The 26333-nt window shown below is 35.8% G+C and overlaps 1 protein-coding gene and 2 pseudogenes across 2 annotated transcripts; all 3 read left to right on the forward strand.

The window, feature by feature from the left end:
* The first annotated feature begins 1260 nt into the window (after window positions 1-1260).
* On the forward strand, window positions 1261-3328 carry LOC130797320 (THO complex subunit 7A-like; annotated as a pseudogene).
* A 1811-nt stretch (window positions 3329-5139) lies between these two features.
* Window positions 5140-8581, forward strand: LOC130797317 (putative pentatricopeptide repeat-containing protein At1g12700, mitochondrial; annotated as a pseudogene).
* A 5646-nt stretch (window positions 8582-14227) lies between these two features.
* LOC130797318 (branched-chain-amino-acid aminotransferase-like protein 1) lies at window positions 14228-23305 on the forward strand. Of its 2 annotated transcripts, XM_057659880.1 has the most exons (4): window positions 14228-14394; window positions 14545-14682; window positions 22665-22786; window positions 22852-23305. In XM_057659880.1, exons 1-3 carry the CDS (start codon window positions 14305-14307, stop codon window positions 22668-22670), a joined length of 234 nt encoding a protein of 77 aa, XP_057515863.1. In that variant the 5' UTR covers window positions 14228-14304; the 3' UTR covers window positions 22671-22786; window positions 22852-23305. The 2 variants fall into 2 exon arrangements, with proteins under 2 accessions (XP_057515863.1, XP_057515862.1); XM_057659879.1 differs by lacking the exons at window positions 22665-22786; window positions 22852-23305 and having other exon boundaries at window positions 14545-15214.
* The last annotated feature ends 3028 nt before the right edge of the window (window positions 23306-26333 follow it).

Here is a 26333-nt window from a genome sequence, read left to right on the forward strand (position 1 = left end):
GAAATTGAGTCAATGGAATAATTAAATGTGATCAAATTAATCTCAAGCTTCTGCTCTATTGATTAATATCGATTTAAGACCAAACTAGTGTTAATCCTCAAACTTCCGTGTTATTGGCTAAACTAGTAAGAATTTAATTTAAATATATCTCAATCCTAAATTAGTCATAATCTCAAACTTCCGTTTTATTGAAAAGGTTAATAAATATGTTTAAAGCAAGATTCATTAAGCGTAGATTTAATCATAGACCCAAAATTCACACAATCAATCGATAAAATTCCATCCTATGCTTCGAATTAGGGATTATACCCTAACCCTAAAGAAGAAAACTACTCACTAAACATGATGGTAAATATGCAATTCATAATGAATGATGACTTAACAGAAATACTAAACATAAAACGATGAATGATTTCAATGCAAGAGATAAATAATAAAGCAATTAACAAAGAAAACTTACTAATTACGAAGAACAATAATGTAAATTGCAAGAAGAATTAATGTAACGCCGAAGTTTTGCAACAAAAGCTTAAAGAACCAAAAATAATTCTCTGGATTATCTCTAAAACTACTGCTAAAAAAATTATAAAAACTGAAACTTAAAATAAAATAACTGCTGCTATAAAATTGGCTGCAAAATAACCGGTCGAACGCATGGCGACGACTCGTGATATCAGGGGCGACGATTCGTCGCTTTGCTATTTCCTGGATTATGTGACTTTGGTGAGTTGGCGACGAGTCGTCGCTCAGTCTCTAGACTTCAATGTTGAGATCAAAATGTATGCGATAAGTCGTGGCATGAGCAATGAGTCGTGGCTTTGGCACTGGACTACAATGCTGAGATTAGTAGGTATGCGACGAGTCGTGGCATCTGCGGGACGACTCGTCGCTTTTGTTCTGGAATGTAATACTGAGCGACGAGCCGTGGCTTTTTGGCACGGTTTAGCTACGACTCGTTTCTTCCCTTTGGAGCTTGTTTGGCTCGATCTCTTCACTTCTTTTAGGGATCTTAAGCCATTTCTCCAGGCCTTCACCCTCTTATCACTCCCGAGACCTAATAAAACTTCGATTCCGCCTCAAAAATCAAATAAAATGCATTATTGAACATATGAGACGAACATGTCAAATATCACCTACAACACTACCTAAAACTCACTAAAACATCACGTGAGGAGCATGAAATAAACATAAATTAGTGCAAATAATTGCACTCCTCATGCGTCAACTCCACATTCATGTTGGGTGCAGTTTTTTCTTTCAATGCTCAAAGGAAAAAGGTTTGCTGGCAAAGGAGAGGCAATGGCTGCTCAGTATGCTTTTGGTCCTCATAAAGACGATGGCATTATAAAGCACACACTTCTCACAAGCATGACCACCACAAGAGGGGAACCTCCATTGAAGAAGCTACAAAAGAAATTTACAGCTTCTGTTACCGAGGTTGAGAAGAATGGAGATAATTACAATGATTGCGAGATAATTGCAAAAGCATTTCTTCATGAACTTTCTACTTTTGAGATTTCATTGTTGAAAAGCAAAGCAATAGTCGATGCAAACTTGAGGGAGAAGGAGCACTTAAATGAGTTGAAAGATGAGATAAATAGCCACATTCTTCAGGTACAGTTAGAAATTGAAGATTTAAAGAAGGAGCTTTAAGCCTGCAAGATTGAGAGAAAACACAAGAAACAGTGTGAGACGATACGAAAATTAATTGCCATCCACCCCCCTCGGTCAGAAATAGAGAAAACAATTGCAAAACTTGAGAACCAGATTGCAGTACTGGAAGCAGAAGATATAGCTAACTCAAGACTGCTAGATCTTCGAAGAAAACAGTATGCTCATCTTTTACACGTGGTACGTTTTTACTAATGATGCATAATGTTTGCTAATTGCTTTGTTGCAACTAGGGGTAGGGTTGTTAAATGCGCCGAACAAAAGTCGGGCCGAGCTTAAGTAATTATGAGGTCGGGTTGGATAAGGGCCCTTAAAACATAATATGGGTTTCAAAGCGCAACCCCGCCCGATCAAACCCATTTTTGATACAAAAAATTATTTTTTTCCATCTATCAATTTATAACAAATAATTTATCATTTATAATAATTAAATTGAAAAAATATTAATAACTCTCATTGACATTGTTATTTGTAATATTTAAATTGTCATTAATTATGCTATTTACAAGGCCCTTTTTGGACCCTTATTGAGCTCTTTTATAGCCCACTTCATTTTAATTATAGCCTGGCTCGGCCCAGCCCATTAAATACCTCTGGTTGCAACCTAAACATTTTCTCGAATGGAGACGTTTGTCTATGTGGGTATGGTCCCGAAAAGGTTAGATATGCATGGCCAAAATATACTACCCAAACTTTGATCGATTACGAAAGGCAATACTTTTGAAAAAGATGAACAATTTTTTTACTAGTTATATATGTCTAGGTGGATGAGTTGTAGATAACAATAGAGGATGGACAGAGAAGCTTAGTTGAAGAGATGAAAAATCAAACTTAAGAGCATAAGGTTGGTCCGGATACGAGCGGGATTGCTGAAAGCATGAACATTGATTAGCAATTTTTTGTGTTTTGAATTATAGGCTTTGTTAGTATTAACTTTAAAGCCTCTTTATCCGAGCCCATCAAATTGTGCCAACTTTAACCCAAAACTTCTAAATTTCTAAAAAAATTTTAGGGCAACTTTTAAAAAATTTTAAGCCTCTTTATCCGAGCCCATAAAAGTTTTTTAAAAATTGTTTCTTGTATAAGACCGTTTCACGTGAGACAAGTTCATATAAAAAGTCTATTAGTCAAAAAGTATAAAAAGAAAAAAAAAATTAAATTTACACTTATATAGAAAATAATTTTTTTTAATATAGTTTAGACTAACCCATTTAAAGTCATATCATGGTATGATTAGTGAATACTTCGTCTGTTCCAATTTACTTGTGACATTTGCTTTTTCACACAGTCAAATGCACTAATTCAATTCTTAATATCTCTGATTATGTATGATAAAAAATTATTAAAATTTGATATTAATAATCTTTGCAATGAGATGAATCAAACCAGATCTTACTAGAGTATATTTTAATTTATAAATTAAAAACTAATCACAAATTAAGAGTGATTAAAGTCATTTTTATTATAAAAGATAAAATAAATAGTTCCATCCTAAACAAATATTAAAAATTATCTTAAAAATGACATATTGGGTTTATTATATATCCTGGCCCATTTATCCAAATTTTAAAAAATAAAATTTTATTTTATTTAATTAATTTCTTAGTAGCTTAGTTTTAGATTTAGTATTTATTTAATTTTTTTCCTTAAGAATAAAATCCAAAAAAATATTTTAAAAATTAACATATTATTAAATGAGTTACTGTATATTTTTATTCACCAAAATGAAATAATTTTAATTATTTTTTTTCACTTTTCTTTCTTTTCGCCTATTATAACAATTTAGATTATTAATTTATGTCTTTAAACTTTAAATATCAAAAAATTTCACAAAAATTATTTAAATGAAAAATTAATGTGCAGTAACAGTAAAATAAATTATTTTTTTAGAATTATATATTTTTAACATAAATTATGAATTTCCTTATTCTATGCATTGTTTTTTGCAAAAATTAATAATAATATTTATACTCAACTATAATTCACGAAATTATTACACAAATTATATCTCATGTATATTAATGTACAGAAAAATTTTCGTTTAAAAATATTGATATTTACTATTTTAAATAAAATTATTTCAGATTATGCGATTTTAGAAAATTAAAATGAATAAATCATATGAATTAATTTACAGTGAATTAAATCACCAAAATTTACATAAAATTTAAATTATATATTATAAACACATATAAAATTTATGGGCATAATTTCATGTAAATAAATATATGTAAGAATTTGTACCTTAATAATTTCACTATTGATCGGCTTCCTTATTTGTAGAATTTCTAGCTAAAAAATTTGCTTCCTCCCCTTGAATTTCTAAAATTAGTACTAAATACTATTATTAGGGAATTTTTGAGGATTTTTAGAAATTTTTCTAAGGAGTTTAGAGATTTTTAAGGACTTACCCTATCTTTCGTGAAAGTATAAGATAAATTTATGATTTGTTTTTCTTCTTTTCTCTCTTTTTTTTCCCCTCCCTATGTTTATTGTTGTATTTATAAGCTATTTTTATTACTTTTTTTTTATTTCTTCATGTCTTAGTAACTTCAAGATAAGGTTAAAATAATAAAAAAAAAAAAAAAAAATTAACACTTGACAAGTAGCCCTTTTTTTCCGCCACCTCACTTAGTTTGTAGATAAATTTTGTTTTTTTATTTATATTATTTTTTTAAGGCAAAATTATAAAAAACTACCTAATATATACCACATTTTGTAAAAAGCTACTCTATGTAAAAAATTTTGCAAAAAACTACCTTATATAATACAATTGTTTGCAAAACACTACCTTATAACGGTTTGTGGCTTTTGACCGCTAACTTTAACCGTTAACTCGCATGTGACACACTATTTAGTTCTTCTTCATTTCAGTTCAGTTTCAGTTTTTAACCTTTTTTTTAATTATTTTTTTCTTAAAAAAGAACTAAATGGAGACTTATAATCTACAATCCATCCATGTTTATATCATAAACATGATTTTAATGATCTGGGTAGTTTCAGTTTCAAGCTTATTACCAGATGGGCAAGCTTTATTATCTCTGTTATCAGCTGCAGACCCCATTTCAAAATCATCATCTTCAAAACATCATCTTCGATTCCGCCAGAGTTGGGTTCATGTTCCCAGCTCACAAATTTGTACTTACACATGAATAAGATGACGGACGAAATACCCCCTCAGTTGGGTAGACTGAAGAAGCTCAGTAGCTTACTTCTATGGGGGAATACTCTATCGGGCAGTATTCCAGCCGAGCTGTCGAATTGTCGGACTTGATTGTGCTTGATTTATCAGCTAATAATTTATCTGGAGAGATTCCTGGTGAATTGGGGAAATTGGTGTTGTTACAGCAGCTTCATCTGGACAGATTCCGAAAGAGATAGGGCACTTGCAGAATCTTGTTTTTCTCGACTTGTATATGAATCAATTTTCGGGTAATCTCCCTCATGAGATTGGTAATGTCACTGTCCTTGAGCAGCTTGATTTGCATAATAATCATTTGACAGGAGAAATTCCATCTGAGTTGTCGCTGGAAATGGCAGGAAGAAAGAAGGGATTTCGAATGGACTGAACTGAAACGAAGAAGAACTAAATACATTTAAACATCACGTGAGTGTCACATGCAGGTCAACGGTTAAAGTTAGCGGTCAAAGGCCACAAACCGTTATAAGGTAGTGTTTTGCAAACAAGTAGTTTTTTGCAAAATTTTTTACATAAGATAGTTTTTTACAAAATGGGTATATATTAGGAAGTTTTTTATAATTTTGCCTTTTTTAAAATCATAAAATAGTATAAAACATAATTAGATTTTGTAAATATAGTTAATTTAGCTAGGTTTAATATTTAAAGTACAATATTATTATTATTCCGAGAGAGAGAAAAAAAATGAAATTACTAAATATAATAAAAAAAAACTTATAATTTAAACCTAATATTTTAATCTAAGAGAAATAAAATATATAAAAAAATTCAAGAACTTAAGAACAATTGAAATAAAATTCTGAACGGGATTCGAAATAATAAAACGAAACGATGATTGAATTTGTCAAAATATTTAAGATTAAGAAAAAAAGAAATGTTACAAAAATACTACACATGAAAATGATGAATAATTTAATGCAAAAAGACAAATAATAAAGCAATAAATCAAGAACACTTACTAATGGAGAAGAACATAAATGTCTATTTATATTCTAAGGTTACTTATTTACTTATGGAACAATCTCCCCAAAATAACTGATTTCTTATATTCTATGTTTACTTGCAAGTGCCATATACAATATTAATCCAAAATTAACTTTAAAGCCTCTTTATTCGAGCTCATCAAATTGCGCCAACTTTAATTCAAAACTTCTAAATTTCTAAAAAAATGTTAGGCAACTTTTGAAAAATTTTAAGCCTCTTTATCTGAGCCCATAAAAGTTTTTGAAAAATTGCTTCTTGTATGACACCGTTTCACGTGAGACAGGTTCATATAAGAAGTCTATTAGTCAAAAAATAGAAAAAGAAAAAAAATAAAAATTAAATTTACACTTATATAGAAAATAATTTTTTTTTAATATAGTTTAGACTAACCCATTTAAAGTCGTATCATGGTATGATTAGTGAATACTTCGTTCGCTCCAATTTACTTGTGACATTTGCTTTTTCAGACAGTCCAATGCACTAATTCAATTCTTAATATTTCTGATTATGTATGATAAAAAATTGTAGAAATTTAATAATAATAATCTTTGCAATGAGACGAATCAAACAAGATTTCACTAAACTATATTTTAATTTATAGATTAAAAACCAATCACAAATTAAGAGCGATAAAAATTAACACTGATTAAAGTCATTTTTGTCAATAAATATCAACTCTTTCTCCCTCTCGCTCGACGCTCGTAGGAGTATCTGTTTTTTGTTTTCTGGTTTTTTTGTTCTTTCTCTGTGGTCATGGTGTCTACTCACATTTCTACTTTCCTTCTAAGTATGCAGTACCGCCATCTCCATTCCTTCCATCAAACTATAGACATGGCGCCTAGATATCAAAACTGAACTCCATACCAGTCTCTGGGAAACACGATACTCTAACAATGAGGTTTACTACCAAATCTGGGTTTGATCTTATTTCTCTCTTTCCAATTGCTCTTCTCCTCCCTTCTAGATTTCCAGGTAATCTTAGATTTCATTTTTGTCATCGAAAAATCTCCACTTACGCTTCAGATGTTCATGTTGCTGATTCTAAATTATTCCTTGATAATGTTCGACAACAATCCAAATTAGGGTTTAACAAAATTGATCATCCCCTTTCCCTCTTTCATTCTATGAAATCCATTCGTCCTCTTCCATCTATTGTTGATTTTAATATGTTATTTACGGCCATGTCTAAAATGAAACCCAATCCCCCTTTTTTCTCTATCATTACTCTCTTTAAGCAATTGCATTTCTCAGGTCTCCGTCCGGATGGTCATTCCCTTAATATTATGGCTAATTGTTATTGCCGCTTAGGTCGTGTTAATTTAGGGTTTTCGGTTCTTTCCTACATTATTAAACTAGGTTATCGGCCTGACATTGTTACCTTTAGTACACTTATCAATGGCTTTATTCATATCCATCGATTAGGCAACGCTATTCAATTATTGGATAAAATTGTAAAGCTTGGGTATGAACCCAATTTGGTTGTTTATGGGACCATGTTTGAAGGTTTATGTAGAACTGGAGACAATCTTGGTGCCCTTAAGCTCCTTAGAGACATGGAGTCTCATGCCCATTGTACGCCTAACATTATAATCTATAGCACCATTATTGATAGTCTTTCTAAAGACGGGTTGATAAATGAGGCCGTTAATCTTTTTTCTGAGATGCAAGTTAAGGGAATTCGACCTACTGTCGTTACCTATAATATTTTGATCCGAGGAATGTGCAATTTTGGGAGGTGGAAAGAGGCGGAGGATATGCTTAGTGAGATGATGGCAAAAAAACTTAATTCCTGATGTTTCGACTTACAACATGTTAATCGATATGTATTGTAAGGATGGTATGATTGATGAGGCGGAAGCTGTATTTAGATTAATGACGGATAAGGGTCAAGTTCCCAATTTAATCACTTACAATACGTTGATGGATGGATATTGTTTACGCGGTGACATGGACAAGGCAGAAGAGCTAATGATTTTGATGGGTAAAGAAGGTTGTAAACCTAATGTTATATCCTACAGCACTTTATTGAATGGATATTTTAGGTCTAAAAATAGTGATAAAATCCCTATCCTTATGAATGAGATGGTTCTTCAAGGAATAACCCCTAATATTATCACATACAACTCAATCATTAATGGTTTGTGCAAGGACAACCAGCTTGAAAGTGCACTAAAGTGTTTAAAGGAAATGGAATGTCATGGAGTCAAACCGGATGCGGTTACGTATGCTTCATTGTTGGATGGTCTATGTAAAAATAGACGGATGGATGAAGCAATGGATTTGTTAAAAAACATGAAGAAGAACGGAGTTCACCCAGATATGATCATGTATAATATCTTAATTCGTGGGTTATGGAAAGTTGGCAAACATGAAGAAGCTGTAAATGTCTTCTCATTTGTTGTAGCTAAGGGGTTACGACCAGATGTGCGTCTATATAATGTTATGATCAATGGTTTGTGTAAGAGCGGGTTGTTAACTGATGCTAATGAACTATTTGAGAAAATGGATGGCAATAGATGTTCCCCGGATGAATTCACTTTCAATATAATTATTCAAGCACTTCTTGAGATTAAGGATGTTAAAAGGGCTGTGAAGCTTGTCTGCCTTATGCGAGATAAGGGGTTCGCCGCTTTTAACCAAACTATCTTGTCAGTTGTGGACTTACTCACTGATCCAAATATTGGTGATGCGGACAAGGAGTTGCTTAAAAGATATTTTGACATCTAAGGGTTTGTTTGGCAAAGTATGAGTAGTGTTAGCTGATAGTGGTTTGCAGTGAAGTATACTGATTATTGTTATTTGAAGTAGGGATATTGCTACTGAAGAATCTATAAGAGCACATTAACATTCAACAAAATGGAAGAGTATATGAACGTCAAATCCATGACCAAGGAGCTCAGGTTCCAGAATCTCAAAACTCATAAGGCTTTGCTGTTGACTCCCTATTTTGGGATCATAAGGGTTAGGATTGAAATGGTAGAATCAGATGGTAGGATCATAAGCTCCTACAAATGTGTTTTCATATGCTGTAGAATAATTGATTATTACTAATACTTGTTCGGTTCATCTTAAGTTTTGATGTGTAAATAAATATTTATTTGATTTCATCATTTGACTGGTTAGAAGGAATACATATAATAATCATTTATCAATTGTGAGTTGGTAAGTATTTGAATTTTCATTATCGTAAATATGTAAGTCAAAGTTAGAATTTTTTTATGATTGAGACTACCCTTGTTGAATCGAATTATTTGATCGTTGGATGGTAAAATCGTATTATAATTCTGTCACTTATATTTTTTATCTTTGGTAGGATCGTATAGGGCTGGCAAAAGCTGACCCGACCTGCTAACCTGATCTGAAACTGACCCGAAATTAGCGGGTTTGAGTTTTAGATTTTTGACCCAATTAATTAAATGGGTCAACCCGACCTGATCTGTTTATTTAATGGGGTTAGGTTCAGGTTGAATATTTAAACCCGAAAAAAACCTGTTTAACCCATTTATTAAATGGGTCAGTCAGGTCAGGTCGACCCATATTATCTGATATTAACCCATGAACTAGATGACACATTATTGGGCCACTTGGGAGTTGGGCCTGCGAAATGCGGACGGATGACACATTATTAACCCATTGAAAATTTGAAATAAAGTCTGAAAGATGAAGTGATAATCATAAACCCTAAAATTATCACTACCATCAGTCCTTCCTCTTCTCTGCGGCGCCTTCTTCTTTTCTGTGCGCCTGCCACTTCGAGTGCTTCGACCTTCAGTCCTTCCTCTTCTCTGCGGCGCCTTCCTCTTCTCTGTGCGCCTTCCATTTCGAGTGCTTCGACCTTGAGTCCTTCCTCTTCTCTGTTCTCTAATCTCTTTGCCTTCTTCTCTCTTCTCACTACCATCTTCCTCCTAAATTTATCACTACCATCTTCTCTCTATATAAGAAATTCATAACAACCCACAACACAAATTTGAAATTACCTTTCTAATTCACATCTTATATACATAAAACCCCAAATACAAAACCACCCTTTCGATCACATCAATCAAAAAAACCTGATTTTATGCAAAAATCTCATATTTGGGAAAAATGACAAATATCCATAATCTTAAAATCAAGCAAACAAAGCTCAAATATAAAAACAAAAGATGAGAAGCAAAACCGCAAAACCAGTGAGAACAATTAGCTTGGCAAGGAATGTTGAAGCTTTCATGGCAAATTGTACAGCAATCATCAATTGGTGGTCCATCTCTTTCCATCTCCTGTTTTTCTGCTTCCCTTAAAATTCTTTGCCGTCGATCAGATATCAATTTCTCTATTTTGGGTAATGTAAATGGAATGTGAATATAATATATGGGACAAATGGGTCAAATGACCTGAAATATATAGGTTCAATGACCTGAAAAAAAAAGTAGCTTAAATGGGTATTTAGCAAGTTAATCCGACCTGTTACAGATCAGGTTGGGGTTTCAATTTTTGATTCATTTAATTAAACAGGTCAGGTTCAGGTTAAGGGTGTATTGACCCATTTATATATGATCCGAACCAGAAAATGACCCAATCTGTCCTGTTTGACACCCGTAGAATCGTACGATCCAATCATTATTAAGATTTTGCTTAATTTTTGAAACAATCGCCTGTTTTTAGTTATCTTGATTACTTTCGTGTTGTGCAAAAGAAGGGATTTTTGTTGCATGTTCTTTTGACTTGTAAGATCACATGGCATTCATTCCCTCTTTGCCTAGCTCCTAAATACCTTTTTTTTCAAGAAATCTCACTTTGTTCACCCCTTTCCCTATAATCAAAAAATATAAATAAAGACATAATCGAATACTTGAAGCTATGGGACAAAAGAAATGCACAAGGATGAAAGGAGCACATAAGAGAATTTCACTTTCACATAAATCACATATTATATCGACCAAGCACAGCCTAAAAAACAAACTGTGTGATCTTTTACAGCTTTTACCGATTTATCTTATTCTATTTCAGTAATGATAGGTGTTCGTGAGTAGAAGATGAGGGGGAGTAAAAAAGAGACAAATTGCTAAGATATCATCCATTGCGATTCCTTGTCGCCTTTTCTTCCATGCTCGAACAACATGATCAACCAATCGCTTAGCGGCTTTGCCTCTATCAAGAAGATACAATATTTACCGCCTCTTGATTCGAATCCACATCCCACAACTGTGTAATGAAAAAGGAGTAGTTTATTGTCAATGTTTTGCACCTTATCACAGAAAGTCATTTAGTGAGACAAGTTTAACAATGAAAAAACAGAACATGAGGATTTATGATACTCAGATTAGAATTGAAACTCAGGTTATAGCAAGATAGCTGCTCTATTATTGCATCAAATTAGCTCACAATCAACAGTTTTGATACGAACATTAAAAAGAAGTTAGTACGGTTGTTGGTCTCTCATGATATAAAGTTTGGAATTCATTCTACGGAGAAATACCCGAAAAATTTCTATACGTGAAGTTGCAGATGCGTTGTGGCTACAACACCACCTAAAACCATTATGCAATTTGTAATTATCATTTACAAGTTTAATTTACCCTAAAGCGCGACTTCGCTTATGTGTTAGCTAATAGGAGTACTGCATTAGACTTTAAACTTCAATACTGAATAAATATTAGCATTGCCTATTTCTCTTCACTGGAGTTTTTTTTTATGTTGGTGGTCTTTATTTTCCCCATTTACAACGTTTTTTTTATTTATTTAATTTCTCAATTTTCAAAAAAAATAGCATAATTTTTATGATGAGTGTGATGTGCAAATAGAGTTTCACAATACCAGAAAGTACATGACATACCCCCTCAATAGCCAGCACAATGAACTGGTTCTGGCTGGTAATATTCGTCTGAGTCACCTCAGGCACGTATATAAGCCCAAAATCTTTAATGCAATAATCCCAAAAAGCTCTAAACATTGCTAGCCCCGGCACACCCTATGGTTTATTATTTAGTTTGTTATACAAGGGACACGTCATAGCTAGTTTGTTAGGGCCCTAGTTTGCTAGCCTTTATTTTCTCTCTTCGCACATAGCAATTGTAAATATATCCCTCTTTTTCTTTTGTGTAAACACAATAAGATACAAAATGATTTCTTTCTTCTTCTTCATAATGTTTCCTCCATTGTGTGCTAAGCTCACCATTTCATCATGTCTATTATTGTTATTGTTATTGTTGTGAATTGTTTTGTAGCGGGATGATATTGAAGTGCTTGATAAACCACTTTATGGGAACTATCTTCAAGAGAAGGGCGTAAAGCGGCCTTACTTAGACGAGGTTCTATCGAAAATGATTTGTATCGTAAAGAATGCATTAGTTGTAGCACCATTGATTTAGTTTTGATTGACGTATGTCACTTTAATTTGATTTCTAGACCAAATAGAAGTAATTGATAATGAATGGAGGTTGTGGTAAATGAGATGCTTGGGGATCTTGTGGGGGAGAAGGGAAGGATGAGGGATTTGTTACCCATTATTCATCTTCCATGGGCTAACATTCTCTGTTAAGGCATTATTCTTGATTCAAGCATGCCTCAAATGAAAAATGAGTTCCATAACTAGTAATCTTTTACGTTCTTATGTATTGATTATTTTTATCATGTTAATTAGGAATGTGATGGTGAGAAGGTTGTCAAAGAGGTTATCTACGGTTCAGGAAATAAGAAATATCGCTTTTGTCAGGTAATGCATCTCTTTTGGTCTTAAAAAGAATATGGTGATTACATCTTGATTGGAGAAACACAACATGACTCTTAGAGTTCATTAACGAATTTAACAATTTCGGTTCATCAAACTGAATGTAGAATTAAATTCTACCAATACATCAACAATTGCAGTTTTTAAGCTTGTAGTTACAAAGGCATATGTCTTTGTCCGTTGTCTATAAGCTTAGTTTAGGTTTTTTCAATCTCGAAGGAAGCTTGACTACCATTGGGAGTATGACTGTTGGGGTGATTGATTATGTCAATAAGATATTAGATGTTTAATTGCAGTTAACTTAGCTTGTAAAGCTCAAAGTTTCATCAATGAAGCATCATTCGATGTTCTCTTTGGTGCACCATATAAGTACAAAAAGAAAGTGAGTTTTGAGTGTTACGTAGCTTCTGTATAATTGAAAAATACTTGAACTCTTCATTATGAATAACTAACTGTGTGTTTAGTTTTAATCAGTGTAGCCAGGATCGCCACTTTGGCAAGCGAATTGCGATCTGGATCGTTCGACCCGAATCGCGGGTCAATTGCGATCTGGATCGCTAGGATATACGATCTGAAACGCTATTTCGTTCGACCCAACCTCAACCCAACAACAAATCAAACTTCCAACATCACACAGGAAATGGAGAGAAGAAAGGAAGAAAAAGAAAATAAAAAGAGAACAATGAAAGAAAAAAGAGAAAAATAAAAGAACAAACAAGCTTATATAATTGGTGTCAATGATGTAGAAAAAAGAGAAAAATAAAAGAACAAACAAGCGTTGGACGGTGATACTAGAGGATGAAGAATGCCATTGATTTTTACAGCCGCCAATACTGTGTATGGAGTATTAATCTTTGTTGATAGGGTTTTGCTTTTTACTAAATTCGCTTGGGCTTTTTGCTGAGCCCATTTCCAATAAAAAATAAAAAGTTAACTACACTCATTAAAATCAAGTGAGTGTTTAATGGGTGTATATTACTTCATTTTCTTTTTAATTTCTTTTTTTTCTTAAACAAACTTTTCATTTTTCTTTCTATTTTTTCTTATTCTATTGTTTTTTCTTTTCCTTTGTTTTAAATTTTAATTAAATGACCCGAAATTTTCGATCCTGACCCCAATTTTAAAAGATGTAATTACATTCCCGATCCCGTTCCGCAACCCGAATTGTTCCTCGATCTTGGTAACAATGGTTTTAATAGTTAGTATTGGTAATTAATTCGTTGAAGCGATAATGGAAAGAGTTAAGAGTGACTTGCTTTGATACCAAGTGACATTTAATATGGGAGGCATATGAATGAGCATATGTTAGCTTGAATAAAGTTCTATTTTCAAACCAATTGCAATGGTTTGTTTATATTCAATGACATCATTAAATTACACATAACAGATGAATTCTCCTGTTATTTCTTTGCTACCACATTTTTCTATGTTGTACAACAAATCTTTTGCTCATGTCATTCTCAAGCTTAATGAATTAGAATTTTGATGAATGTTGGAGCACTAACTAGTAAGTATATATAATCTTACCTCATCCACAAGTTTTAACAACATGTAATAGTTGTACTTGTAGTCTAGTCTATTCTAGATGATAAGATTGTCCTAGTTTTCTTATTTAAAAGTTTGATTATATTTAGGACTATGTCATCCACCATATGATAGTTTTCAGTTCTATATTCCTTTCGAAGTTTGTCACTAAATTAGGCCTCTTTTTTATTAAATAGCCCAAATCTGATTGCAGCACATGTCTAAACAAGGATTACCCAAATTGTCAAAAGATTTGTTGAAGAAAGGAAAGCACTTCATATTGATACGAAACCCGACGGATGTTCTGGTGAGCACTTGTTCTTGTATGTTAATTACTTAATATTCCTTCCTAAGTAGTTCAATTGGAAAAGTGATCGCCCTGTGATGCAATTATTTTAATTATAAATACACGTCCTCATTATTTATTGTGTTAACTTTTTGTATGATTAATTGCTAGGCATCCTTCGACAAAGATGTGCCCCCAACAATTTTGGAGATCGGTTTAGCTGCTCTTGTTACCATATACATTGAGCTTAGTGATCAAGGGAATCCGCCGACTATCATTGATGCAGGAGAACTTCAACGAGATCCAGAGGTGATTTTCAAATTTGATCAAAATGTTAATTAGATATTTTCATAGTGTGATGTGGTGCAATTAGTTTAAGAAAGCACGCCTAAGCTATGAGGTGTGGATGGTCGATGGGCTGGGTGCTTTAATAGGGCTAGGTGAGGTGATTACTATGGGTAAGCGTCTTATAGTGTCTAAGATGATGGCATGGGTGATTGAATGTGGGTGCCTTTTGGTCGTAACCCCAGACCACGTGATGTTGGCTCATGTAATTTGCTTTTGTTTATTATTTTTATTTATTGTTTTCAATAATGTTATCCTCTCTTTTATTTCTTTATCTATTGTTTCTTAATTATTTACCCTTTTTTTTTGTGAGAGTTTGATGTGAACTTTTATTTAACTGGAACTGCACGATTTACATCTAGCCACGGGTCGAATACGAGGAAGCTCAAATTAATACCTTGTTCCAACTTCAAATTATAATTTGATGAAGAATTAAATGTAGGAGGGAGTAATGTCTAAAATTATTAGAAGATTCAGTTAATTGGATTTTAAGTATATAGCGAAGACCTCGGATATTGGGAATGACCCAATTCTAGTGTGGATATCAGTTGTTTTCAATACTTATAGAAAAAGGACTCTTAAGTTGATTAAATGGATTTTATTAATCTCAAGCTTCTATTAATTGATTAATTATCTTTTTGGGCCTCATTAATTGAGTCTTCAAACTTTCGTTGTATTTGTTGAATTAATATGAATTTAACCTAAATATAACTTAACCGTAAAGTACTGTTTATCTCAAATTTCCGTTATATTGACTAGGTTAATAAAGTTGTTTAATTCAAGGTTCATTTAGCTCAGTCCTAATCATAAATCCTTAGTTTTATAAATATTTCAAGTCAGTTTTCACTCCATACTAAAATTGGGATCAATAGCTCTACCTTAGATACAAAATTACTCACTAGACATAGCAAATAACACTAATTATTCAATTGACTTATACTATTAAGCATGATTGTAAAGATAGAAACTACTAAACTAAGAAACATAAATAAGGAAAATAAATTATGCTTAGAAATTTACTTGAAATTCTTGGCAAATGTGCTTTTATTTATCAATAAAAATGACTACACTACTAACTACAAGAACTAAAATTTGGAAACTTAGAACTAAATGAAAATCAGGAATGGAAAAATGTGGCTATAAAAGGTCCCTTAGACCCTTAACCTAAATCCTATATATATAGAGGGAGGTTACATTGGAAAAATTATCCAATAACCCTAAATAGGACATAGGAAATAACAAAAATAATTAACGAAATTAAACATAAAACTACTTAAACGTAGATTTGACGAGCAAACACGTCTAAAAACAAGGCGGTGAGTCGTTGTCAAGTAAGCAACGACTTATTGCATATCTTGACTGCAGAAGCTTGGCGGCAACTCACTGCTTTTGGCCTTCTGAAAAGAGGCAACTCGTCATTTGCCCACTGACTTGATTCTTCGTTCTATTTTGAGCAAAAAGTCATAGCTTTTGTATAGGAGCTTGGTAGCGACCACCTGCATGGGCTATGCTTTTGTGCTCGCTTCTTCTTTGCTTGTTAGGGGTCTTTGGCCATTTCTCAAAGCCTTCACCCTCTTATAAGTTATAACTCTATGGACTTATTGATTGATCACCTCAAAACACAACAAATTAAAAATAACATTTTAAGGTAAGTTTACAAGATATATCACAAAACTATGCAAAGTGGATCAAATACGACACCCAAAAGGAGTATAAATGCCATAAATAAGTGCAAATAATTGCACTTATCTGATTTTTTTTAGGACACCTCACACCCAAAAAATAGTGCCTTCTAACCCTTAACTTCTTATGGTGCTTTGCTCCTTTGAAACTAAGAAGTTGCTTATATTGCGTGTTTTTTTTAATTAATAGACCAAGCTCTGGTATTGTTAGGAGATCAAAAGACATCTTCGAATTGATTACATGACTGCACTTCTCTTCTGTTATTTTTTTTGCTTTTGGTATAAATGTTAATGGATTTTCCATAAACACATTTCAAGTTTCTTTGCCTCATGGACCGAGGTGAAGGAATTGTAATGTATATTTGCACTTCTAATGTTACATGGAGGAAATCAAGATGCTGAAATTGTTTGTTTGGTGCCTATTGTTTGATTTATAAATGAGTTAGCTGTTTTTTTTTTTGAAAGAAAAAAGGATGAATCCTTTTATGGTAAACTTTAACATCATATTTTGGTCTCTTTGGGTGGAACTAAATTTACCCTTTAACTTGGTGTTTTTAATGATTGATTCTAATCAAGAGTGTGCAGCATGTGAAAAATCTTTAGGATCAAAGAGTATTCTTTGCTGAATTTTTATTTAGAAACTTAATATTCACATATGTTTGTATGTAATGTTAATCTCCATAACAAGAGTTCTTACAATATTTTGTATAAATAGGGAAGTATTTTCGATCCGAGATGACCTCGAGGGCTAACTCGCGACTCATCTCGAACCATTGAGACCCTTTTCGCCATTGCGAAAGTCGAACCTTAGGGTACATATGGTTGTTGTATTGGCCTCTTCCGGTCTTGCCTTTATTATCATATACTTAATGTAGCTTTTTTAGAGTTTATTAGGTACGAATAAACTGTGCTGAAGTTGAATAGTGGGATGCATGATTCTGAGAGGAGTACGAAACGTTGGTTTGAGTGGTCTAGTAGGGCGTTGCCTAATAGACATTGCTCCGCTTCTACCATGTTAAATTTGCCCCGTTCTACCACTTACAGTAATAATATTGATGCATTAAAAGTATTTATTAATACTATATTTACTCGATAATCAGATAAAATAGAGTAAAAGTCTTGTACAGACTAATTCCAAACTATTTTAGAATGGACCAATCTAATAATAAGTATTTTCCAATAATTGTATTTGTTAAGTAAAAATACATAATATTTTAATATACTTTTTAAGACTAGTCCACACAAAAATAGTGTAGATGCTTTATTAAATACTGTTTAAATATATAATACTAATTAATGATAATGTATTTTGTTGATTAGTTACTAATTGTTTCGGTAATGAAACGAGGAAGTGGAAGACACTTAAGATACCACAAGTGGAAGTGTTATCGGGAGCAGCGATTCGTAGGAGGATGCAACCTGAATTCCTGAGACACAACACGTTAGCCTTGTCCGGGGGGTGATCTCCCGGAAAACCCCTCCGACGCTCAAGTCAGAACGTAAATCGGAAATTAATGAATGAACGATTGTAAAATGAATGCAAGAGGAATTGTCGGGATTGAGATTGCTAGTGTTAGTGTTTGGGTAGGCTAAGGAAGTAATGTAAGCAAGGATACTAGGAAAGCTATTTTTTTAGATGATCCTCCCTCCTTGATGGTAAGCCCTATTTATAATGGTGAGGAAGGGAAGTTGTATCTGAAAAGAAGTGAACTATCATGGGAGTAGTGGGAGTAATGGGAGGTGGACTGGTCATGGGAAGAATGGACAGTTATTCATCTTGAAACAAGGAGAGCCATACATTGTGGGAAAGTGGGGAGTTAGGGTTTTTTAGAGGTAACTGGCCCATGGGCCATTCAAGGAAAATGGTAATTCCAGAAAAAGCCCATTGACCGAAAGTCAAGGTCAACTGAAAAGGTCAAAGGGTATTTTAGTAATATGATGTTAATTATTAAAAAAATAAATTATTTGAATAAACAGTACCATGACATTTAGCCCCACGCATGAAGGATGATGTGAGGGGAGAGCCCCAACAACCGGAAACATCTTCCTTTATGCGGAAAAACACGTGCCCGTCGGAGTTGATTTAGTGATGGAACATGATCGTAGAGAACATTCGAAAGCCCCATGCGGATGAACACATATCCAATCTGGCGAATCTTCTAACGGCTCGTGAAAATTGAGCTTGTAAGCTTTGAATCGACTGTTCATATGTCAAGTTCTGAGTTGTGATGAAGAAGATACGACCTTTTCAAAATAATCGTGTAAAAACGAACAAAGCCGCGGCTTGCAACGTGCCGCGGAGTAGCCCCAGGCGTATTATACCGCAGCAGGAAAATCGTAAATGCGAGGGCTTGATTCCACGACGTCCCATACAACGTGCTGCATACTTAGAATATTTTTCAAGTTTTGACCCACAAAAGGGGGGGTCCGACTTATCGACTTAGCGACCAACACAAAATCTTCATGACATCCCGACATATTTCGTACGTAGAACCGCGGCCTATAACATGCCGTAGGATAATTGGAGTCCCGATCCTAGCTCCCGCTTCATTGATGCTACGGAAATCCCCTATACTTCTCTGTTGAGCTGAAATTACGGGAAACTAACAAGGGCATGATTATTTCTCGGAGAACATCCGCGCCTTTGGCTTAACCATGACGCGAACTAAGAGTCCACGTCTTCAATTCACACGTTCATCATGAAAATTCTCCCATACTTAGAGTTTTTCAAAAAATGGTAAGGGGTACCAGAGGGTCCGACTTTTCGATCATACGGTAATATTTCACACTTGGAATATTTTGGAAATGATAAGGACCACTTGGGGGTCCGACTTATGGACCATACGGACAAACTCGAGAATGCGGAAAAGTAAAAATGTTCCCAATACCTAGTCATGGCAAGCCCCTTGTTCTTTCATGATACGAAATGAGCACCGTATTCTGTGTCTTCAATCGCACGGACATACAAGAGATCTTCTATACTTGAATTTTTCACCTGGACTAGGGCCATCTATGGGTCCGACTTGTCGACTTCACGGAAGAACATACCCCTTGCTCTTCTATAGCGCGGAATCAGTACGAAGGCCCGTGTCTTTGATCGTACGGAAGTATGGGAATTCACTTGTACTTAGAATTTTTACACCATTGACTGAATGTACCAGTGAGTCCGACTTATCGATCCTACGGACTTCCTTTGCACTTGTTTCATTCATGCATTACTCAGGCGGCGGTTTTAGAGCGAAGGTGACGCGGCATAACATCCGCCTTATCGATAAGTCGGACGGCTAAATGTGCAATTTTTCATACTTGAGTAATTTTCGTTACTAGGGGTGCAGTTCAGGGTCCGACTTGTTGACTTCTTGGACACGTTTAAGCGCTAAAAGACTTATGGACCTGACGATGTATGAGAGTTTGGTAACTGGTTACTTAGAGAATTTTATGAGGTTTCACCTCTCATTGGGGGTCCGACTTTTCGACCTCCCATCTATAGTTAAGGACTGACACTTAGAAAGATTTTGCAACATGTCCCTTTTATTGAGGGTCCGACTAGTAGACCTCACGGATATTGCTAAAACACTTAGAAAAGATCTTCGATGACTTCCCCTAACTGGGAGACCGACTTATCGACTTCCCAGCTTTCGTTTTGGGATTCCATTTTTTGTTCAATGAGGGTTCAAGTCCCAAGTAAGGCATTTATTGCTGCAATAAATAGGGTGGTTGGAACAGTTCCTCTCATCTAATCTTCATTAACTCCCTCAAATCTTCAAATCGCTAGAAAGAGAAAGTAGAGAGAGACACTCTGACAATCTTCATCCCTCCTTCAAACTTCTGACAAATTCTCGAAGATCTTCAAGGTTTCTGACAGATGTTCATCAAGCTTCTGACAAATCTTCAAATTCTCTTCAAGGTATTCAAACTTTTCCTCAGATTTTCAAATTTCTTCAAGTTATTCTTCAAACTGTTCTTCATGTTCTTGAATGTTTAAAGGTTTTGAATTAGTTTATGAAATTGTCCATTATTCTTTACAAGTTTCGCCTACTATTTTACGAATATTATTAATATGGATGTCGCGGCTACTCATGATACATTAGCTAACTTGGACATTAACATTGCTAACCCGACGGAAATTCCCTTGGTAGTATGTATACGCTTTAATAAAGAGGGGTTGCTAATGAATGATTCGGACGATAGTAGTTCGGTGAGAATAACCCCTCATTGTGAATCAATAAAGGCCGGGGATGAGTCGTCTGTCTCCCCTGTGTATACGCCGGAAAAAATGAAAACTGCTCCTTGGGAAGTGAGCATTGCTTTCTTCCCGAATTACTGGCCGCGAATAAATCTTGACCTGGAAGGGTTATTGTATGTAGATATGGAAAACGTTGAAGTATCAACCGAGTCATCAGGAAGGGAAAGCGCGGCGCCGGTCCCTCCTCCATTTTACATTCCAAACGGCGGGCCCCTTAATTACTTCATAGATTTACAAACCAAAAGGGATTTGGAAAGTCGACGGGAAGACATCTCTCAGAAGTGGGGTCTAAAAGAAGAAATCAACATTATTACACCGGGGAATTATGATACTGTTAGATTTCCCCCTCCACACTGTATAGCCGTATATTTTCCTTCATTCGAATTAGGACTTAGATTTCCTCTCCACCCTTTTTTCCGAGAGGTGTTGGATTTTTTGAACCTTTCTGTGCCCGAGTTATACCCCAACGCTTGGGGTTGTATGCTCTGATACACGGACACGCCAATTGACAGACGTGTCCCGTGTCGGACACGGACACGCGAAAACTCGTGTCCGACATGCCAACTGAAGTGTCCAATATTTTAATATTTTTCCTGACACACGGACACGGCTAGGACACGCAAGGAACACGGCAAGGGACACGGTAAGAGTGACAGACACATTTTTTTTAAAAAAAAAAATTTAAATTTTAAACAAAAGAACAGAACTGAGAAGTTCTTCTCACTCGAACTCAGTCACTCACTGTTTCCCTCTCACTCAATTTCTTCTCTTTCACTCTAACCCTAAAAACTCTACTCAACTTTTCCTCCACCTCCACCGTCGCTCCGGCACTCCCACACCACGCCACCGCCGGTTGCTCCTCCATCACAGACGATTACGAACACTCAAACTTGGTGCTGCGTTGCAGCTGCTGCTCCTAAAATCAAAATTTTTGATTTTGTTTAAGGTATTTTCACTCTTTATCCTAAATCCTAATATTATTCTTGTTCTAATCTTTAATCTTAATGTTAATCTTAAATTCTTAATCTTGTTGACTTTCAAATGGAAATAATTAGAGTTAATTCATGTAATTCATGTAATTCTAAATTGGGTTGTTTGCAATTTGTTATGACTGTGAATTCATGTAATTCTTTGATTAAGAGTTTTGGAAATTTAGGAATGGGTTGATTGCTGGAGTTGCTGGCCATGCTGGCTTGATTAGGAAATTTTGGAAATTCATGTAATTTTTTTTAAATTTTTAATGTGATTTTTTCTTAAGAGTTCAATTCTTAATTGTGGTTTTTTAATGTGTTTGTAATTTGATTTTTAAATTTTATGTGATTTTTATGTTTTTAAAGTGTTTATTTACAAATATCAAATGAAAGATTGTAAAATTATCTTTAATTTGATATATTTATTATATTACCATTTTCGTGTCCCCGTGTCCGCCATTTTTAAGTTGGCGTTTTCCCGTACCCGTGTCGTGTCCGTGTCCGTGTCCGTGTCCGTTTTAGTGCAACCTAGGTTGTATGGTGGCATTTTTGATTCTTTGTAAAGTTTTGCCGTGCCACCGACGCTCACAGCATTTAGGTATATATTTAGAGCCCGGTTATGTAATTCCCAATTACATGGCTGTGGTTGGATAACCTTTACCCATCGTCGTGGACTGAAGATAGTCCACGACCTCCCCGACAACCAGAAGGGTTTTAGGACCAAGTTTGCCTATTTGTACAATTCAAGGGGATGGAACATCAAGACATCCTTCGACATCAAACCCAACCTTTCGGGTTTCAATAATGGGATCCCGCAATGTTCCTTTGACGACGCGGTGATCATAGAATACGCGAAGATGGACGTTCAGTTGGGGAGGAAACCTATGAACGTCCAACTCAACTAGATACCAGGTCGTCCCGAGTTGGAGAATGAGAACCTCCTCTCGGCATTCGGCATCAGCTTGGCTATCGACCGGAGTAAGAGCCGTCGGATTCCTTTCTCCCTTTTTATAGTATTTTACTTATTTCTAACTCTTGATTTTTCAGGGGTAGCCAAGGAAAATTTAAGAGCAAAGAATCCGGACCTGATGAAGAAATTCAGCGTCATGCGATTTGCTCAGTGAGCTAATCAAAGGGCCGCGAAAAAGCCTCTCCCTCTTCCGCCTAAGGTACGACTTTTCTCTTAACTTTCTAATTATTTAACTTGGCTTTTTCTAAATTTCTCTTTTCATAGGATTCCACCATTGTAGAGAAGGGCCTTGATGATGTGCCCAGCCAGCAGGAGGCTCTCCATCTCCTCGAGGAGAGGAAAAGAATTCATATTCTCGATGAGTCTAAGAGGGCGATCCCTCAGACGAGGGATGCGAAGAAAAAGAGTAGGAAGGAGAGGAAGAGGAAGAGAGACTCTTCTTCCCACGGGGAGAGCACGGCCAAGAGGGCCTCTGGAGACACCATTCATACGGCGGTGCCTCTCCGGATGAGGCCAGCTGTAGAAGAAGCGTCCTCTCCCTAGGCTGCTTCTGTGCCCATGTTGGACCTCTTGAGTTTTGATGATGACTACACTTAAGCAAATATGTGTTTAGAGATTGTGTGCAGGTCGATATCCGATTAATTGTGATCGTTGATAGTACCTATGGCTTAGTTCATGGGAATGCACGTGTCAAAAGGATTCAAGGGATGTTAGAAGAAGTATATCGCTTGGGATGTAAAATGGAGACAGCAGGTCTACTGTTCCTAAGTTGGATGTTCTAGCAAAACTGGATTCTGGAAACAGCGCACTGTTCCTGAACTGGAGTCAGCCTACGTTAACTGGAAATTCTGATTATATTTATAATTATTATTTTTAGTTAATGTATTAAATAAAGTTGATTTGTTGCATTTATTAATTATTATAATTAATTGGCAAAAAGTTTTCTAAAAATTACTTTACGTATGAGCCTCTAAATAAAGATCCTTTATTTTAGGATCTATTTTTAGTAAATAGTGGATTTACTAAAAATAGAATTAGTTGTTGTTGAATGGGTCTTAGCTATCATTCTAAACCGTCTTTATACCTACAAGTTAGCAAGTAACCATTCGTAATAAGCATAACCGTTTCTATTTATAGCAAACACGTTCCAGCAATTAGTATTGGAACAGGAACAACTATTAAAGAAATTGCTGCTTAAAGGGAACAGAAGTTATTTTAAGGCAAATAAGAACAGCGGTTATTTCTGTATGATTTGACTTAATCAAATAACCGTATGTTTGGTTAATCCACATTACTCCCATGATCTTTTTGATAATGGAATAATGGATTGGAATATTCCTTATTCTTAGGGATTTTAGCTCTATAAATAGTGGACTCAGTTATTCATAAAAACTCGCCTTAGTATGAGCCATTAAATCATACGTAATTTTGGGAGAATTTTTACAAGAAAATTTTGTTTTTAAAATGCCAATTAATTTATAATATTTTCTTGTGCAACTCATTGATTTTATTTTTAGAGATTTTTATCCTTTGTAAGGGTTTTTGAGAGAATTTGTAATTAGACTCGGGTGAGTCTAAGGGGGAATTAGATAGCTTTTAGTGAAGCTAGAGAAGAGATTAGCTTTGAGTAAAGCTAAGGAGAAAGCTTCTAGTGAAGCTAGTGGTGAGAATTAGCTTTTAGTGAAGCTAAGTTTGTTGCTTTGAGTGAAGCAATTTGAGAGAGAAGAGTTGGCCTAGTTGATGCGCTTCGAGTGAAGTAAGATGTTTAATGTAATTGTAACGAGTTGCCTTAAACATAGTGGAGAATTTAGAAATCCCGAGGGGTCGTGGTTTTTCCTTCTATTTAGGCCTAGAAGGTTTCCACGTAAAAATCGTTTGTCTCTTTTAATTATTTCGCTCTAAGTTTAAGCTTTATTTATTTTATTCAATTCCGCAAAAACAGGGCAAAAACGCTTAAACTAGTAACAACAACAATTCACCCCCCCTCTTGTTGCTGTTCCCGTTCCTAATTGAGTCTACAGCCCATTTCTGACAAGGGCAAGGAGAAAGTAGGGGAGTCCTCCGCGGCTCCGGATTCACAATTTGCGGAGGTGTATCATCGTCGGGAAGTTCCACCCTTCCGACATGAGACGCCCTTCACGGAGTTGGGGCATAAGGGCCTGATCGTTCGTTTCAACAGGGCGACGTCCAACCTGGTCAGCAAGGTGGATGTCGACCTTCTAGAGTCCATTCCCCCCGCGATAGAGTGCGTCAGGCGCAGGCTTCCGCGGCAGAGGTAACGTTCTTTCCTCCACGGTAAATGGTTTTTATTTCAATCTGTTGGATCTTATAAATTGCTTCTTCGCAGGCCTTTATAAGGTTGGCTTTTGAGCTCAATGTTGGCCGCCAAAGAGCCGCGGATCAAGAGACCTTGGCCTCCCTTACCTCCCGCTGCGAAGAGCTGAACGGAGAACTGTTGAAGTTGCGGGAGGATTTGCCAGGCTTAAAGGAGAAATTGGCCAAGTGTTCTGAGCTGAAAGAACGCTTGGTCCAAACTGAGCAGTGGCGGTAAAAGGCGAGAAAGCAGCTGGAGGAGACCGTCGGGAACTTGGATGCTGCTTCCAGCAAGTCGGCGACCCTCGGCCATGAGATCGGCCGCCTGATGGATATTCATGCCAAGCTGGTTCATCAAAATCAGCGTCTAATGCAGCAGGTGGCGGCTGATTCCGCCAATTTCAAGATGGTACTATCCGCGGCTAAAGTGTATAAACTTTGCTTGAGAAGGAAAGCCCGGATAGCTCGAGACTGGCTGACTTCGGATGAGCCGGAGGCGTCAAGTTTTCTGGGAGATCTGACGACGGAGATGATGGGCGCCGGTTCCATGATTAGTGACGAGAAGTATCGCCTGGCTGCCGCGGAGTTGGGCATGGATTTCGAAACCCTTCAAAAAACTGCCAATCAAAAGGGGGACGAAGCCTTGTCCAACCTAGCTCCAATCTTGGAGAGGGAGTCGGCGGTACTGGTCGATCCTAATTGGGATGCGGAGGAGAAGAGGGTCTGGTCGGAGAAAATAGATGATGATGCTGAAAAGGAGGCCTTGTGCCTCGACTTAGACCATTTGACCCTTTCTTCTCCTCCGGCGTCTGATGTCCCGGAAAACATGGCGCTCTCCAGCCTGGAGAGTTTATGCCTTGATTTGTCGAACTTGATCATTGACGAAGGTAGAAACCTCCAGGGCTTATCCAAGGAGCTGTCCGAGATTAAGGTGGAGCCGTTTAATATTGAAGATTATGTAAGCTTCACCCCTAGTCTTGAAGAGGGGATGGCCGGGTCTCCTCCGCCGCCGGGTCAAGGTCTCGAAGGGGATGTGGATACCTTCCTTGACGACGTATAACCTTCATTTTTGTAATCCTGAACTTTGTAATTATTTAGAATATTTTCCAAACAATGAAATTTGAATATTGTAGTTATTTCGTGTTTCCCAGAACAATGTATATAGTTATTTTGAGTATTTGAAGTCATTTTGAGTTTTTAAATTTCTAAGCCGTGACTTGTCCTGACGGAAGGTCGAGGAATGTTTTTCGTCTGGAGAACACTTAGAATGATTTCAACCCTTGGACCCCATTCTAGGGGTCCGACTTGTTGATGTCACGAAAAGGCGACACCAAGGAGAATTATACTTAGAATAATTTCAACCCTTGGACCCCATTCTAGGGGTCCGACTTTTTAATGTCACGAACAAGCGACACCAAAGAGAATTATACTTA

This window comes from Amaranthus tricolor, chromosome 12 (genome assembly GCF_026212465.1).
Source record: "Amaranthus tricolor cultivar Red isolate AtriRed21 chromosome 12, ASM2621246v1, whole genome shotgun sequence".
Taxonomy (NCBI): domain Eukaryota; kingdom Viridiplantae; phylum Streptophyta; class Magnoliopsida; order Caryophyllales; family Amaranthaceae; genus Amaranthus; species Amaranthus tricolor.